The sequence below is a fragment of the Ciona intestinalis genome, chromosome 10 (genome assembly GCF_000224145.3).
Source record: "Ciona intestinalis chromosome 10, KH, whole genome shotgun sequence".
NCBI lineage: Eukaryota > Metazoa > Chordata > Ascidiacea > Phlebobranchia > Cionidae > Ciona > Ciona intestinalis.
This window is the reverse complement of record NC_020175.2, coordinates 4,648,196-4,661,699: the sequence shown is the minus strand read 5'-3', so window position 1 is coordinate 4,661,699 and position 13,504 is coordinate 4,648,196. Positions and strand designations below refer to the sequence as shown.

The 13,504-nt window shown below is 34.7% G+C and overlaps 4 protein-coding genes across 5 annotated transcripts in view; 3 read left to right on the top strand and 1 right to left on the bottom strand.

Moving 5' to 3' along the window:
• Positions 1–9,660, top strand: part of LOC100184332 (prostamide/prostaglandin F synthase-like) — an 11,027-nt gene extending 1,367 nt beyond the window's left edge. Inside the window, exons 2-6 of the mRNA XM_009861715.3 lie at positions 7,544–7,636; positions 7,929–8,133; positions 8,321–8,512; positions 9,091–9,212; positions 9,461–9,660. Of these exons, the coding sequence (XP_009860017.1) occupies positions 7,577–7,636; positions 7,929–8,133; positions 8,321–8,512; positions 9,091–9,212; positions 9,461–9,496 (615 nt within the window). The 5' untranslated portion in view covers positions 7,544–7,576 and the 3' untranslated portion in view covers positions 9,497–9,660. The remainder of the gene's footprint in view (positions 1–7,543; positions 7,637–7,928; positions 8,134–8,320; positions 8,513–9,090; positions 9,213–9,460) is intronic.
• Positions 7–3,323, top strand: LOC113474609 (protein unc-93 homolog A-like). Of its 2 annotated transcripts, XM_026836378.1 has the most exons (7): positions 7–1,045; positions 1,120–1,301; positions 1,552–1,917; positions 1,975–2,142; positions 2,297–2,531; positions 2,878–3,045; positions 3,102–3,323. In XM_026836378.1, the coding sequence occupies exons 2-7, from the start codon at positions 1,158–1,160 to the stop codon at positions 3,176–3,178; spliced, it is 1,158 nt and encodes a 385-aa protein (XP_026692179.1). In that variant the 5' UTR covers positions 7–1,045; positions 1,120–1,157; the 3' UTR covers positions 3,179–3,323. The 2 variants fall into 2 exon arrangements, with proteins under 2 accessions (XP_026692179.1, XP_026692178.1); XM_026836377.1 differs by having other exon boundaries at positions 7–1,301.
• Positions 3,566–5,694, top strand: LOC100186733 (kelch domain-containing protein 8A). The gene has a single exon (XM_002127100.5). It carries the CDS (start codon positions 3,717–3,719, stop codon positions 4,764–4,766), a length of 1,050 nt encoding a protein of 349 aa, XP_002127136.1. The 5' UTR covers positions 3,566–3,716; the 3' UTR covers positions 4,767–5,694.
• LOC100176509 (zinc finger MYND domain-containing protein 12) lies at positions 9,497–13,280 on the bottom strand. Its single transcript, XM_002127147.5, has 10 exons — positions 13,062–13,280; positions 12,805–12,900; positions 12,282–12,395; positions 11,917–12,036; positions 11,594–11,670; positions 11,159–11,328; positions 10,793–10,915; positions 10,335–10,455; positions 10,082–10,227; positions 9,497–9,845 (listed from the first exon to the last, which is right to left on the bottom strand). Exons 1-10 carry the CDS (start codon positions 13,166–13,168, stop codon positions 9,726–9,728), a joined length of 1,194 nt encoding a protein of 397 aa, XP_002127183.1. The 5' UTR covers positions 13,169–13,280; the 3' UTR covers positions 9,497–9,725.
• Between the last annotated feature and the right edge of the window lie 224 nt (positions 13,281–13,504).

Here is a 13,504-nt window from a genome sequence, read left to right as displayed (position 1 = left end):
TGAACATGGCGTAACCTTGAGTTGATCATGTTCTCTTCTTCTTCTAGTAGCTTTCTCGTACGATTAATTTCAGCCTTACGGCGCTCAAGGACAGACAGATCGAATGCGTCATCATTCGATTTTTCACTTTTTTCTTTGTAAACGGGCCCAACTGGTTGCGAAAGATTCGGACGCGAAGTGAGTTGATTCTCATTAAGGATTTCCTCGAGCTCCTTACTCCAAATTGATTCTTGGTTTACAGAAACATTCTCATTTTCACATCCAAGGTCTATCAACGGATACGACTGGTTCATCCCGCCGACGTATAACTCACGGAGCCAATAACTGTTTTTTAATAATGTAGGAGCTAGGGTTTAGCTCGAACGCGGCTGCAGTTTTAGCCGTATAAGGAATAAGCGACTGATGTCTATAACTTAATTAATGCTCTCCACTTGATGAATATATACAGATGTATTGACGATAACGCAAATCATAAACGATAGCCAGATTCCAACAACAACCAAAATAACAGCCACAGCAACCAGATAGAGCCAAAAAGATCCACAGAGACAGAGAGCCAGAGAGAGAGAGAGAGAGAGAGAGATTAAAAAACAGTTATGTTCAGTCGCTAACAAATAAAACATTGTTAATAGCTGAACACATAATAACTAAATCTTAAACAGTTACGCTAAATTGCGATGCTAACAGAACCATGCAAGAACCTATACTGAAACGCAGACTAGAGAGACGGCGTTCGCATAACGAAGACAGGAGAAAGGCAATAAATAAGCCAGTCAGACGGTGGCGCTAGACAGTCAGTAACATAGTAATTGTTGGAGTTAACAGATGGTGTTGGTAAGACTTTTATAAGATAAACAAATCCAGAAGGCCATTCCTTTTATACCCATACGTACAGGTGCTGCTGCATCAACCGCTTCATATATCACTTCTGCCGTAAGTGTACTTACATTTGCACCAGCGATTGTGAGGAAATTCGAGGAAAAGTACATTCTACAAGCCGCCGCTTGTGCTTATTTGATCTTTACTCTCGCAAACTATTATCCAGGTTTTAGACTTATAACATATTTGGCCAGCAACCCGAAGCATTAATGTCTGGTTGTTATCCTGTTTCTTTTTCAGAACCTTACATTCTTATACCAGCTGGAGTTATAGTTGGAATGGGAGAGTCCGTGATGTGGCCAGTCATGATGGTTTATGTAGTACATTTCGCTAGACGATTTGCCAAGTTTGGTTCTAAAGACACCACCGTCGTAATAACTGAATTTACGGGATATTTCTTCTGTATCTTTCAAATCAGTCAAGTAGGTAAACTATCGCACAGAATGTTTGTACCTTGATCTGTTTTTACAACCGTTATAATATATAGCGTGGAGGAAGACGGCCTTTTACACCTAATAGCAAGTTACTCTGACCGGTTTTAAAAACGGTCTATGGAGTCCTGAGGAAAAGTTTTTATAATTCTTTGAAAATTCTTTTCTCCTACCAATGGGGCTAGAAATGGCCCTTTTTATTCCCCCCTATACCCTTTTTATTCATATTGTGATTTTACAGACCTTGGGCAATCTTTTGAGCTACGCGATTCTTTACGCCGGTAAGACAGTCGCCGAAGGAGAAGGTTCCAACAGTAGTGCACTGGCTGACTTGTCCATTTGCGGTGTCAACGACTGCCAGCTTCCTAATACTACCAACTTAAACTTAAATCAGTACGTTCCTCAATCAGGTACAGTACTTTATGTGATGATCGGAGTCATGGCATTTCTCGTGTTATCGTCTATTGGAATCATGGGGGTTTTGGTCAAAAAAATAGACCCGTCGCTGGAAATTCAGGACAAGAAAGGACATATTACGAGCTTTTGCAAAACAGTATCTCGAACTTACGAAGTGCTCGAGATTGAACAGGGAAACTTAAATACTGAGGTACAACCTAACCACAGTTCTAACCGAGGTACAACCTAACCACAGTTTATTATACAGACCACTTTCCAGTATATACGAAAATCAGTGACAGCAACTTTCAAGCATCTTATACACCCAAAGCAACTTTTGATAACGCCTTTTGCGTTATACAGCGGCTTGTTCATGTCGTTTATATTTGCCGAAATGCCCAGAGCATACGCATCGTGCATGCTCGGAGTGGCGCAGGTAAGTGCATTGTGCAAACATAGCCCCTGCTGTGTAAATGACCGATTTATGTGTACGTTATGTATTTGCTGTTTAACATCATTTTATATTTGTTATAAGCACCTATAAAGGAATATACGTTCACATCTAACAGCACCAATATATTTTAATTTAGGTCGGATTATGTTTGGCACTTTGTTACACATGCGACGCTATTGTTTCTTACTTCTGTTGCAAAGTGACTAGCAAAATCGGTCGTGTAATTCCTATAACCGTGGTCGCTTTGATTGACATTGGAAACTACATATTCCTCCTATTTTGGATACCTACGTCATCAACCACGTGGTTGGTATACGTAATATTTGCTGTGTTCGGTTGCCTTGACGGTGTTTGGAATCCCCAGGTTAACGGTTGGTGTGCAACTTGTGTTATTTACTATTTACAAACGAAATAAATAATATAGTAGGGGGGGGGGGGGGAATCATCGTGTTTAAAGAAACAACAAAACGGTTAATCGGAGTCACGAGGATATGGTTTTATAATTTTGTAAGTGTCTTTTGTTTACTTCCAAACGGAACGGGAAAATAGAATGAAAAGGCGTCTCATCTTCTCCCACCCTACTATACCCTTTTATCCACGTGTGGGAATAGCGTCAATCATGATAACACGGTGACCTATATTCCAAACGCCCTATATATGCACGCTTACTATAGTTACCACGGATAAAGTATTCAAGTTGAAACCATACTTTTTTAGATATACATGGTTCACACTTTCCCGAAAACCAAGACATGGCTTTCGTCGTCTGGAATCTCTGGACGTTGGTCGGTATAGCAATACAGTACGGTTGGAGCACAAGCCTTTGCGTAAACGTGAAAATCTACATCCAGCTTGGTCTTTTATGTTTCTCATTGTTTTGTTACAGTAGGTTTTTAGATCATAGCCTATCCAACAACGCCTACTATTACTATTTTCTGCAGGTATTGCAGAGTATCGTATAACACAAGAAAAGAATCGAGCAAACAAGGAGAAGGGTACTTATTATGTGTCTTTCTAAATAAAGTCGTTGTGGAATATATAAAATAATGAACAAATATAGTATTTCAAACTTAACGTTGTGAAGCACCTTGTAACTGGTTTTGAATTTTTTAATATATGTTACTGGATTGTTTTGTATTGATAAATAAATCAAATGTAAAGTGGTTAGAACGCTCTCATCTAAGCTAGAGGACAGCGGATTCCAGACTCGATGATAGCCATATTGTATGTGTTTTTGGAAAAAGCCATTTACGGCAATTACCTGTACCATTGTACCAGAGTATACTAAACTACTCTGATTGCACCAATAGTGGTCATATATAAGGAACTAATCAAGAAACATAGCGACGTGACAAGAAAAAAAGAGTCGCTTGACCTAAGGCCAAATAAAACCCTATGACTGAAGTACTGAACCATAGACTGCCCGTATAGAAGTAGTGGTATTTCTATGGCTTACCGTACACGCCACAAAATAATCTAGACTCCTATTGATAGTTTACTGTACCAGCTTATGTACTGTATTGACTAGCAGCGATTCTAAATAGGCTAACTCTACCATGTCGTTAGCGAATGGTACATGGACCAGCATTGGTTCGTTAAGTGGACCTCGTGTTTACATGTCAGTCGTAATTTGCGATGGAAGCATATACGTCGTTGGCGGTTGTGATGAAATGGGACAACCGGTTAACTTTGTGGAAGTTTATTCTTCTGAAGAAGACACCTGGACAAAGTTGAAATCTATGCACACGAAACGCGCTGCTCCAATTGTAACCGCAGTTGAAGGCAGAATTGTTGCTATTGGAGGTGTAGGTGTTGCCCAAGCACCAGTTGATGCTGTTGAAGTATTTTCTGTTGCTGAAAATAAGTGGAAAAAACTTACACCTTTGTCAGAACCACTTATGGGAATGGCTCACTTTCTGCGCGATAATAAGGTGCACATTTTTGGTGGCATGGGGATTGATACAAATCCCAGAGATCACTTTAAATGCTTGGTGGTTGGAGCAAGTGCTGGGGGTGAGAAGTGGCAAGCATTCACTCCAATGCCCACAGCAAGATATGCGGCACATGCTTTTTATAAAAACAGCAAAGCTTATGTACTTGGTGGAAGGGTTGGAAAACTGCCTGTGGCTGTTTTTGAAGTTTATGACTTTGACTCCCGTATTTGGGTAAGTTATCCAGAGATTCTTTCAAAGCGAGTGTTCCCGTGTTACGCCATGACAGACAAGCATATTGTGTCACTTGGTGGATTGAAACAAACAGCTCAACAAGGATTTTGCGACAACTGTGAGATATACTCAACCGAACAGAATGACAAAGGGGAATGGCAAACTAATAAGCGAATGTCAATTCCAACCAAGCGTGGAGATTTCACAGCAAAGGCCATTGACAATCAGGTTCTAGTTGCTGGTGGTCTTGGAAACAACGGAAAACCTCTTAGTGCTGTTGAGCTTTTTGACCCTGAAACCAAAAAATGGAAAAGGCTTGCAGATCTACCACGAGCACACAGCACTTGTGCTTCTGTGGTACATCAAGGAAAATTTTACCTCATTGCGGGTGTAACATTGGAAGGGCCTTCTGCTACATGCGAAATGTTTAAAGTTGCATAAGTTGCCGATTACTTCAAATTTGGTTATGCATTTACTTGCATGCGAAAAGTATAAAATAGCACATAAGTTGTATACGGTTTCGATAAGTTTAATGGTAACACTCATACAAAAGTAGTGGTACTGGTACATGAAACTTTCTTAATACTTTATGGTTTTTGCTTTGATAATGATATTACATTGCGTATGGTAGTTTCTAGTTTTGTTGTAGAATATATAAAGGACGGTACACATGTACATTTTTTTATTTTAAAGTTTAACTGCAGTTATTATGATTCTTACAGGTTATTGCAGAAATGGTTTGTTTGAATGCCAGTACAAGATTAATTTAAGAGAATGAAAAATATTTCTGTTATGTATTTGTGTTTAATTGTACTTCGTATTACTACTTTCAACTTGTGTAATGCATGTATTACACGCACAGAGGCATGAAATTGTCACCTGTTTTTTTAATTTTTCTATTTCGTTGTAATTAGCAAACTTTGCTTTTCAATTATCAATTGGCTAAAGATTTATGCTACAATTTTTGTATTTATCACGATGGTTTGTGTAAATTTTGAACAAATCAAATTTATACATTACGTTTTTAATTATTGTGATGATGATGTAACATTTACGGATGGTTCACAATTTATATAAAATATCCTTTAAATAATTATGTAGTTTTTTCTTCATTTTTCTTCATAAAAGAATATGTAAATTTATTGTTGAGGGTACAGTGGCGATGTATGTAAACAAATAAAATTCTAAATGTCGTAAAATACTTTTAATTATTCTTTATATTTGTTTAATAAATTAATCTTTCAATACACCAGAATGATTGCACTACCCTGATATTTTTACATGCTTCCAATACACAGTTTTAGTTTGAAACATGTTGAATTCAATGTCACAGTGAATTTTAACAAATGAAATAAAGTTAACAAATGTATGAGTGTCTGTAATGTCTTTTGTGTGAATGTAACCGACAACCGTTTTAAATTTTAGTCCGCCGATCATCTTACAAAGACATTACGCTTTATGCTAGTAAACAAATGAGGTTATGTATCTGTCATTATTTTATATGCAATTAGTTTTAATTAAGTAGATACCATAACTGCCTGAGGGGCTTATAATAGGTCAAATACTTAACTGATAAATTGCTTTATATTGGTTCAGTTATGGTTATAAAATAACAGACTAGCTTTATAGCTTTAGGGACTCGTTAAAAAATAGTCTTTATTGCTGGTTGCCATGATAGATACCTAAACATTTATATATATACATTCTGCATCGTAACAAAAGTTTAAGTTTGCCAGTACTTCGATATACAGATTAATGTTTAAATAAGCGTGTATCAAACTGTTTTAACAATGTTGCTACTCGTTTTTTTGCAATTCTAGATGGAGTGGCAACACAACGATGTCGATGTATAAAACTTATGAAGACATCTCTAAACTAACCATTCGTTAATGAATATGTTCAAAGTTAGTAAAAATATTAAAATAGAAAACAAAATAAATAACATACATATACTTGTATATCCAAGGTGAAAATCAGTTTGGAGGAGCAAATAGAGTCCTATTGTAGTCGAAATTACGTTTCTAACAGTTCTGTAAATACGTAAATCTAAAAACTAATCTGATTTCCGCCATTAGTAGTATATATTAATTGCCAACGTAAAATAACCTGCTAAATTTCACTGTAAGCTGCAAACTAGTCAAGACAATAGTTTTTGTCAGTCTTCATATAAACCTTCAAATTTCATATTATAAATTGAGATTAATAATAGAATTTATAGTTTAAATGTTAAAATAACTGCTTAATGTGTTTTCTAGCTTTGTATCGCAGACAAGCACCAAATAAACACAAGCCGACCATGCGGACACAGTCGCCGTTTCCTCACCTGACGTTGACCAAAACAAAACTAGGTTCGAGTTAGTAGATGGCAATTTACGATTCGTCATAACATTTGTTGCGACTCGGTTTTTAAATCCTCGCCCGAATAACGAAACAACGTTGAAAAGCTTAAGCTAACACGTCGCTAAACTAATCATATGCTATACGGGCTATGTACACTGGAAACTGCAAACATTGAACTAGTTACAAAACAACTGCGTTTCAAATCTTAACAGGGACGCGTAAATCGCTATTGTGGAATAAATAATCGACGCGTCAATTTCTACTCTGCTGTAAAAATCCACATATTAATCAATTCATGTCGTAACGTTTTTGCTTCTTATTCAAAAGGTCATTGCAAAAGAATTTACACAAATTACACTATCGTGGGAAAGCGACATGAAAACAGATGTACTCTTTCGCTGAAGTTGAGTGCACGATTGTGGTGGCAGTCAGAATAAACTTGAACTTTATACAGTTCCCAATAATGTTAAAAACTTTGAAAGCACAGTTTACTGTGATGCGTTGTATCACCATTTCGTTAAGCAGCGGAAGTGCAACATTCTGAATTGTATGACTAATATCACAGAGCGATTGTTGGCAACGTTAATAAACTGGCTGGGAATAAATGCTGAATTTTAATTTTGAATGCCACTAAAGTTTAAAATCAGGTATGTAGCAACTTGTCGGATCAAAATAGAAAACGAACGGTTTTTGTAGGTAGTTTCCCTTACATGAAACGTACAAGCTGTATGTTTATTTAACGAAAGACGTTACGTAACACGGTTGTCAGGTTATGCAACTAAACCAAACAGGATTCGTGACGAACTGTTTTACGTAACGCTGTGTCATGACAGGGTTTATACGTACAGAAGCTGTTATATAATTCTGTTGTTCTGTAGATATTTTTAAAGCCTCTGTATACTTTTGTTAAAATGTCTCAAATTCTTCAAAAGATTGCAAAGAATTCAGTTCAAAAAGTGAATGGAGGGCAGGTAAGTCTAAAAATTGTTTTAATTTTTAATCAATTTCAATTTTCTGCATTGGGCATTATTTTACTGTCTGATAAAAACTTTAAAAAGGAATGTATAGGCCAGCTACAAGGACAATGATAGTTCCTGCTTACCCGCACTAGTCTGTGTACCACAGTTTAAGAACCACTGTTCTAGAGAATTTATAAAATTGCAACAATTTTCGTAAAATGGCCACACCTAATTTTCTGATTCAAAAGTATTTGGTTATACATTTGTAATTAAAAAAGTATTGTTTTTTTTTAATATTCTCCAGACAGTTCAATTGGAATCAGTATGGCAAGAGAACGATGTCGTGATTTATTTCCTGAGGAGGTTTGGTTGTGTAGTTTGCAGATGGATTGCAAAAGAAATGAGTCGACTGCAACCAAAGTTTGATGAAAATAATGTCAAATTGGTTGGGGTTGCACCAGAGACACTTGGACTAGAAGAGTTCCAAAAACTGAATTTGTTTTCAGGAGGTTTGTCAACGATATATTGAATGAAAGGTTTCAGGAGGTTGTGTATGAGCTATAGCAATGTCGGAAATATAATAGGCGTTGCCAAAAATGTATAGGCCTATATACTTTTTTATATGTGTTTTTTGTCTAAAAATAAAAATTTAAACAGTATGCGAAATAAAAAAATAATCAATCTTGCTTATTTTAGAATTGTTCATTGATGAAAAAAAGAAGTGTTATACTGATCTTGAGTTTTCAACTTACTCCTTTTTTGGTGCATTGGGTGCGGCAATGGATAAAGATTTAAGAGATATTGCAAGCAAAGCAAAGCAAGAAGGGTTTGGAGGAAATATACAAGGAGATTGGTATCAAATGGGAGGCATGCTTATTGTAAAGAAAGGTATATCTGCAAATTTCTATTTATAATTTTTTTAAAATTATGTTGTACAACAAAATTGTATTGAAAAAATAATTTTTATGCGCTTGGTAGGGGCTGCTTATAAAGTCATGGATCTCATTTTTAAAATGACATAAGTTGCCATATGGTTTGCATAGTGGTGATTAAACTTATTAAACAAATTCAACACACCGGAGTAATGCAACATGATTTTAAACCAGAAATATTACTTTACAGTTTCATGAACCTACATCTGGTTACAGTGAATTTGTGAACGGTTTACTGCAAAGCAATATCATATGAATTATTTATTAAAACAATATTTTCATAAATATTTTATTATTTTTACTTTACGCTGGCTGTTTATTGACTGGTACAGTATACATTTACACGTGTCTTTAAACATATGTGAATGCAGTTAAATACAAAAGTGATGAAATAACCATAGGGCTCAAAATTTACCTAAAGCTACTGCAGATAATAAGCTGAAATAATTCATTTTTAATGTGCTGCTTTTGGAATTAGTGATTTCCCTTAACTATACCATATTTAATTGCTTTTTTTCATGATACTTTTTTTAGGTGGAGAAGTTTTGAAGTTTTACAAACAACAGAAAGGAAGCGATCATATGTCTAATCAAGAAATACTAGATGTTCTCGGTATTAAGGAAAAAGCTAAAAGTGGTGAAGAAGCACAGCCGGAGGTAGTTTAATAGGGATGTTTTTGTTTTGTTTTAACATTTTATCCAAAACCGTCCTTTTAACTTGTAATCAATTAAGTGTAAACCTTACCATAGTGACAGTTTGTTCTGGAACTTAAACAGTTTGTTAAAAAACTTATTTGCACCATTTTTATTAAGTTTTATTTTGTTTAAGACAAACCCTTTACCATGAAAATAACGCAAAAGTTTTTTAATTTTGCAAAAAACATTCTACATTTATATTTATACAGTGTACTGATGTATGTGGTCTTCCACCAAAGCAGTAATCCCGTTGAAAGAAGAAGTTTATTTTACAAGAAAAGCACATGTAGCCCCCATTGAAGAAGCACGCTATATATTTATTATAACTGACATTGTGTTGTTTGTTATTGCTGTTCATTTGCAATAAATATAATCACCAACAGACTGTGTTGGAATATTGAATGAAAGGTCAAAAAATTATATTAGTACAATTTATACAACAATCTGGTGTAGCTTGTACATAGTAACAATACATTACGTGCGCACAGTACTTTTCTCATGGGACAGTTTTAAAAAAGTTGGCACGGAAACAGTTTCAACATTGGTAGGCAACCTGGAAGAAGCGTCTTGAGCTTTGCTGCTGAGTTCTTGTGCCTGGAGTAAGGAGAAAGTAACCTTTCTTTACATAGAGTGTCATAACTTTTCACATGGTGTGTGCACATTCAAGACAAATCGTTTTGGACAAATATTTACATAGGTTTGTTGATCTATGGCTGATATGATCATAGAATATTTCAAATGATTATGGTATTCACACGGATTGTGTAAGTGATATATACAAGACAGAAGTCTTATACTCAACTAGAAACAAATTATTCAATATCATTTACCTTTTGTATGTCATTAAGCAGGAAATACAACATACTGAGTGTGTGGCAGACTTTTGCAATGGAGAGGTTGTTCTGTTTTGGCGACTGCTCACGAATGTCAAGCACAGCGTTCAGCATTTGCATGGCTTCTGCTTCTTGTGCTTCATCTTTTATTTTGTAAATATTAGAAGTAAATTAAAACATGAAAAAAGTTAGTAATAATAAAAAAAGTGAAAAATCCTATATAAAATCAGGTTTTGCTATATATTCTCACCTAGCATAACTACATCATCTAATTCCACTTTCTCAGTTGGACCAAGTAGACCTGTAGCAGCAGGGCTTGCTATTTTACGCTGAACTGATTCCTTGAGGAAGTCAAACCAATTGTCTGTGACCTGTGTTAAATAAAAACAAAGATAAATTTTACTTTTTTAAAAAAATGTCTATTGCAATGTTTGGTCAAATATTTGTCACACACAACTGAAACTGCCTGAGCTGTTTTTATTTTATTTTTCAAAAAATAGAACCTTATGTATTCACTTTTATACATTATGTTTCAAAGTAGATATCTAACCAATACAGGCCTAAAAACAATTTATCCGATTAAGTTATATACCAAAAAAAATGTTTTCTTACTACAGAACAGTTGAAAACAAATGATGTATTTATTTTTTATTTATTAATCACTAATGTTTCCAGTATATTAAAAATTGTTTATTTTTAAGTTCCTACTTGTGAATAAAGGGAATCGGCGACGTCCATTTTGTTTTGTCTGAAGAAGACATTGGCCATATGAAAATACCCCCCACATGCATGGATATCTGTGGTACCCCATTCTTTACTTGCATGGTATATCTGTTGAAAGCAGGCAACAACATAACATATTTAACATAGTTTTATTTATCTCTCAGAAAACAATAGCAAGATCAAGGTATTCAAAGAGCGAAAAAAAAGGGAACCAACAGAAAAACTACAGTCATTTAAACATGTATGGATACAAGACATAGGTAACAGAGCCAGTTAAATAGCACGGCTGTTGCACCCTATACAATTTAATTTATCAGTATAGAAAAATATCCAATTTATCACATAACTTACATCTTCAGAGAGCATGCGTAATGCATTGTCATAATCTCCCTTTGCTGCATACAGTAATCCAATGTTTCGGTACAGCTTTGATTTCACAGCAGCAGTGGCATCTGGTGACTTCAACACAGTCCATTCAGCTTGTGCAAGATATTCATCTCCTTGGGATAGTTTGCCAAGGCCTAGGAATATGTATTAAATTAATGTTATGAAATAATTTATTTCTGGCTTAAATACACTTTTCAGTTACACATTTGTTTTTGTATAGATGATAGCAAAAAAATATAGATACACAAATATAGAACAATCTTGGCCGACAGAATATATACAATAGGACTTTGGAAGATTTGTTAAGAACAATTGTTCACTAAACTGTCACTAACATCCTTTTTATTTAATATAAACCAGTAGCCTATAGATAAAAATCCATGGGTAATATTTGCATACCAATGCTGGCTTCAGCTAATATTAAATATGAAGGAACAAGGTTGACTGAATTGAGACCATGGACATCAATGCTGAATCTGAAATGAAATTAAAACTTTTACTGTTATTACTGTGATAAAAAATAAGTACTGTAATTTAGTAATTCATTCATAGACAATTACTGATACTGAACCAAAACAATTACCACTAAAATTGTTTAAAACACATATTTTGAATGTGTAGATGGTAGCATATACTTTGCAATTAGCGCTGAAACCCATAATCAATAAGACAGTATAAGACACATAAGAAAGTAAAACAAAACTTTTCAAATTACTTCTTACCTGAGTGATTGTACAGCAGCAGGCACAGCTTGATTGTGTTTCCCTTCAAACAATAATTTCCTTCCAATTATTCGAGTGAGTTCCATCATCTTAGTTTGTTTTGTGAGAAGATCCTTTTTCCTGCAATAAAACAACAAGTTCAATATTTAAACTGGCATGGTTGGAATATTAAATGGATGCAAAAGATAAAACACAAAAAGGTATGGTATTCCAAATGAATGTGCATTAATTAGTAAACATTAGAACCAATAAGTTATTTTTTTCCCATAGAAATGTTTGGCTAACTGTCCCTGCTTCCCTCATTTTTAAATAGTTTAGCGCCTATGATAATAAAAAAGGATAGAAATCTTAAAAATTATTTTCACCTGATCTCTCGTTCTTCTGATGAACTCATGAATGGCATAGAGCCCTCTAGTGGTGAGAGGAGCTGACACATCCGCTCAGTGAGGTTGATCCAATCCGGATGTTGGTCCGTACCTCTAACATGTCAATAGATGCTAATTATATATTGGTAAATTATAAGTGACTACATTGTTACTCAGGCCTTAAAGAATCTCATAGCTAAACAAGCTGTTGCACTTTGGCAACATATTCAAGTTTTTTTACATTACACTATGTTACACAATAAAACATTACACAATAAAATACACAATAAAATATTACACAATAAATTACATTACACAATAAAATGTAATAAAATTCACATCATGTTCCTTAACCGTAATTATATAAGCTTCTGCAAACAAACCATAAATTCAAGAAAGTTCATTCTACACTGCTAAGCCACCTAGGTTTTTTAATTTTATGCTCTTTAATTACTGTAGCGGTGACTTTAAGTATTTACTGCAAACATTGGAAAAATACTTTGAACAGAAATGACTGACTCACGAGTCGCGTAAAATATCAAGGAGTTTAATCCCGAGGTTTTGAAGTTGGTTGAACTTGGTGTCGATGTCATCATTGCTGTTAGAATTCTTGTTTGATCTTAAAACGGAAGGAAAAAGGGCTGTCACTATTTAGTATTTATTACATTTTTACATCCTAGTTTGCAGAGTATGACAACTACATACACACCTAGTGGTAACTGATTTTTTTACCATTTTGTTTTGTGTATTAGATGAAATACAGGTTAACAGCCAACAGACCTTTCTTTTGCAGCTTTTAAAGCTGTTTGTATTTTTTGTCGGCTTCTCTCCAGTTCTTCCTGCGCTTGTGTCGATTCATTTTCTTTCACATGTTGCCAAGATGACATTATAGTAGTGTGGACAACTCAATACTAAAAGTAATGACAAGCGCTAACCCAACAGTTAAAGAACCACGTCACACTGTCATTTTAGACTTTACAGAGAAAGTTGACCTTTGTTTTAGCTATAAAATAAAATATTTTATTATAAAATACTCACGACATAATTATAGTTAAACACTTTTATAGTGTGGATACTGTTGTACATTCAAAGATCATAAGAAAAACGTGGTAAACAGACTTTATCTTTGACATTTTAACTCATCTTACACACTAAAAACAAAAATATTTAAACTGGTGTTTTAAAGAATATAGTCTAAACTAAATAGATAAACAATAGATTCA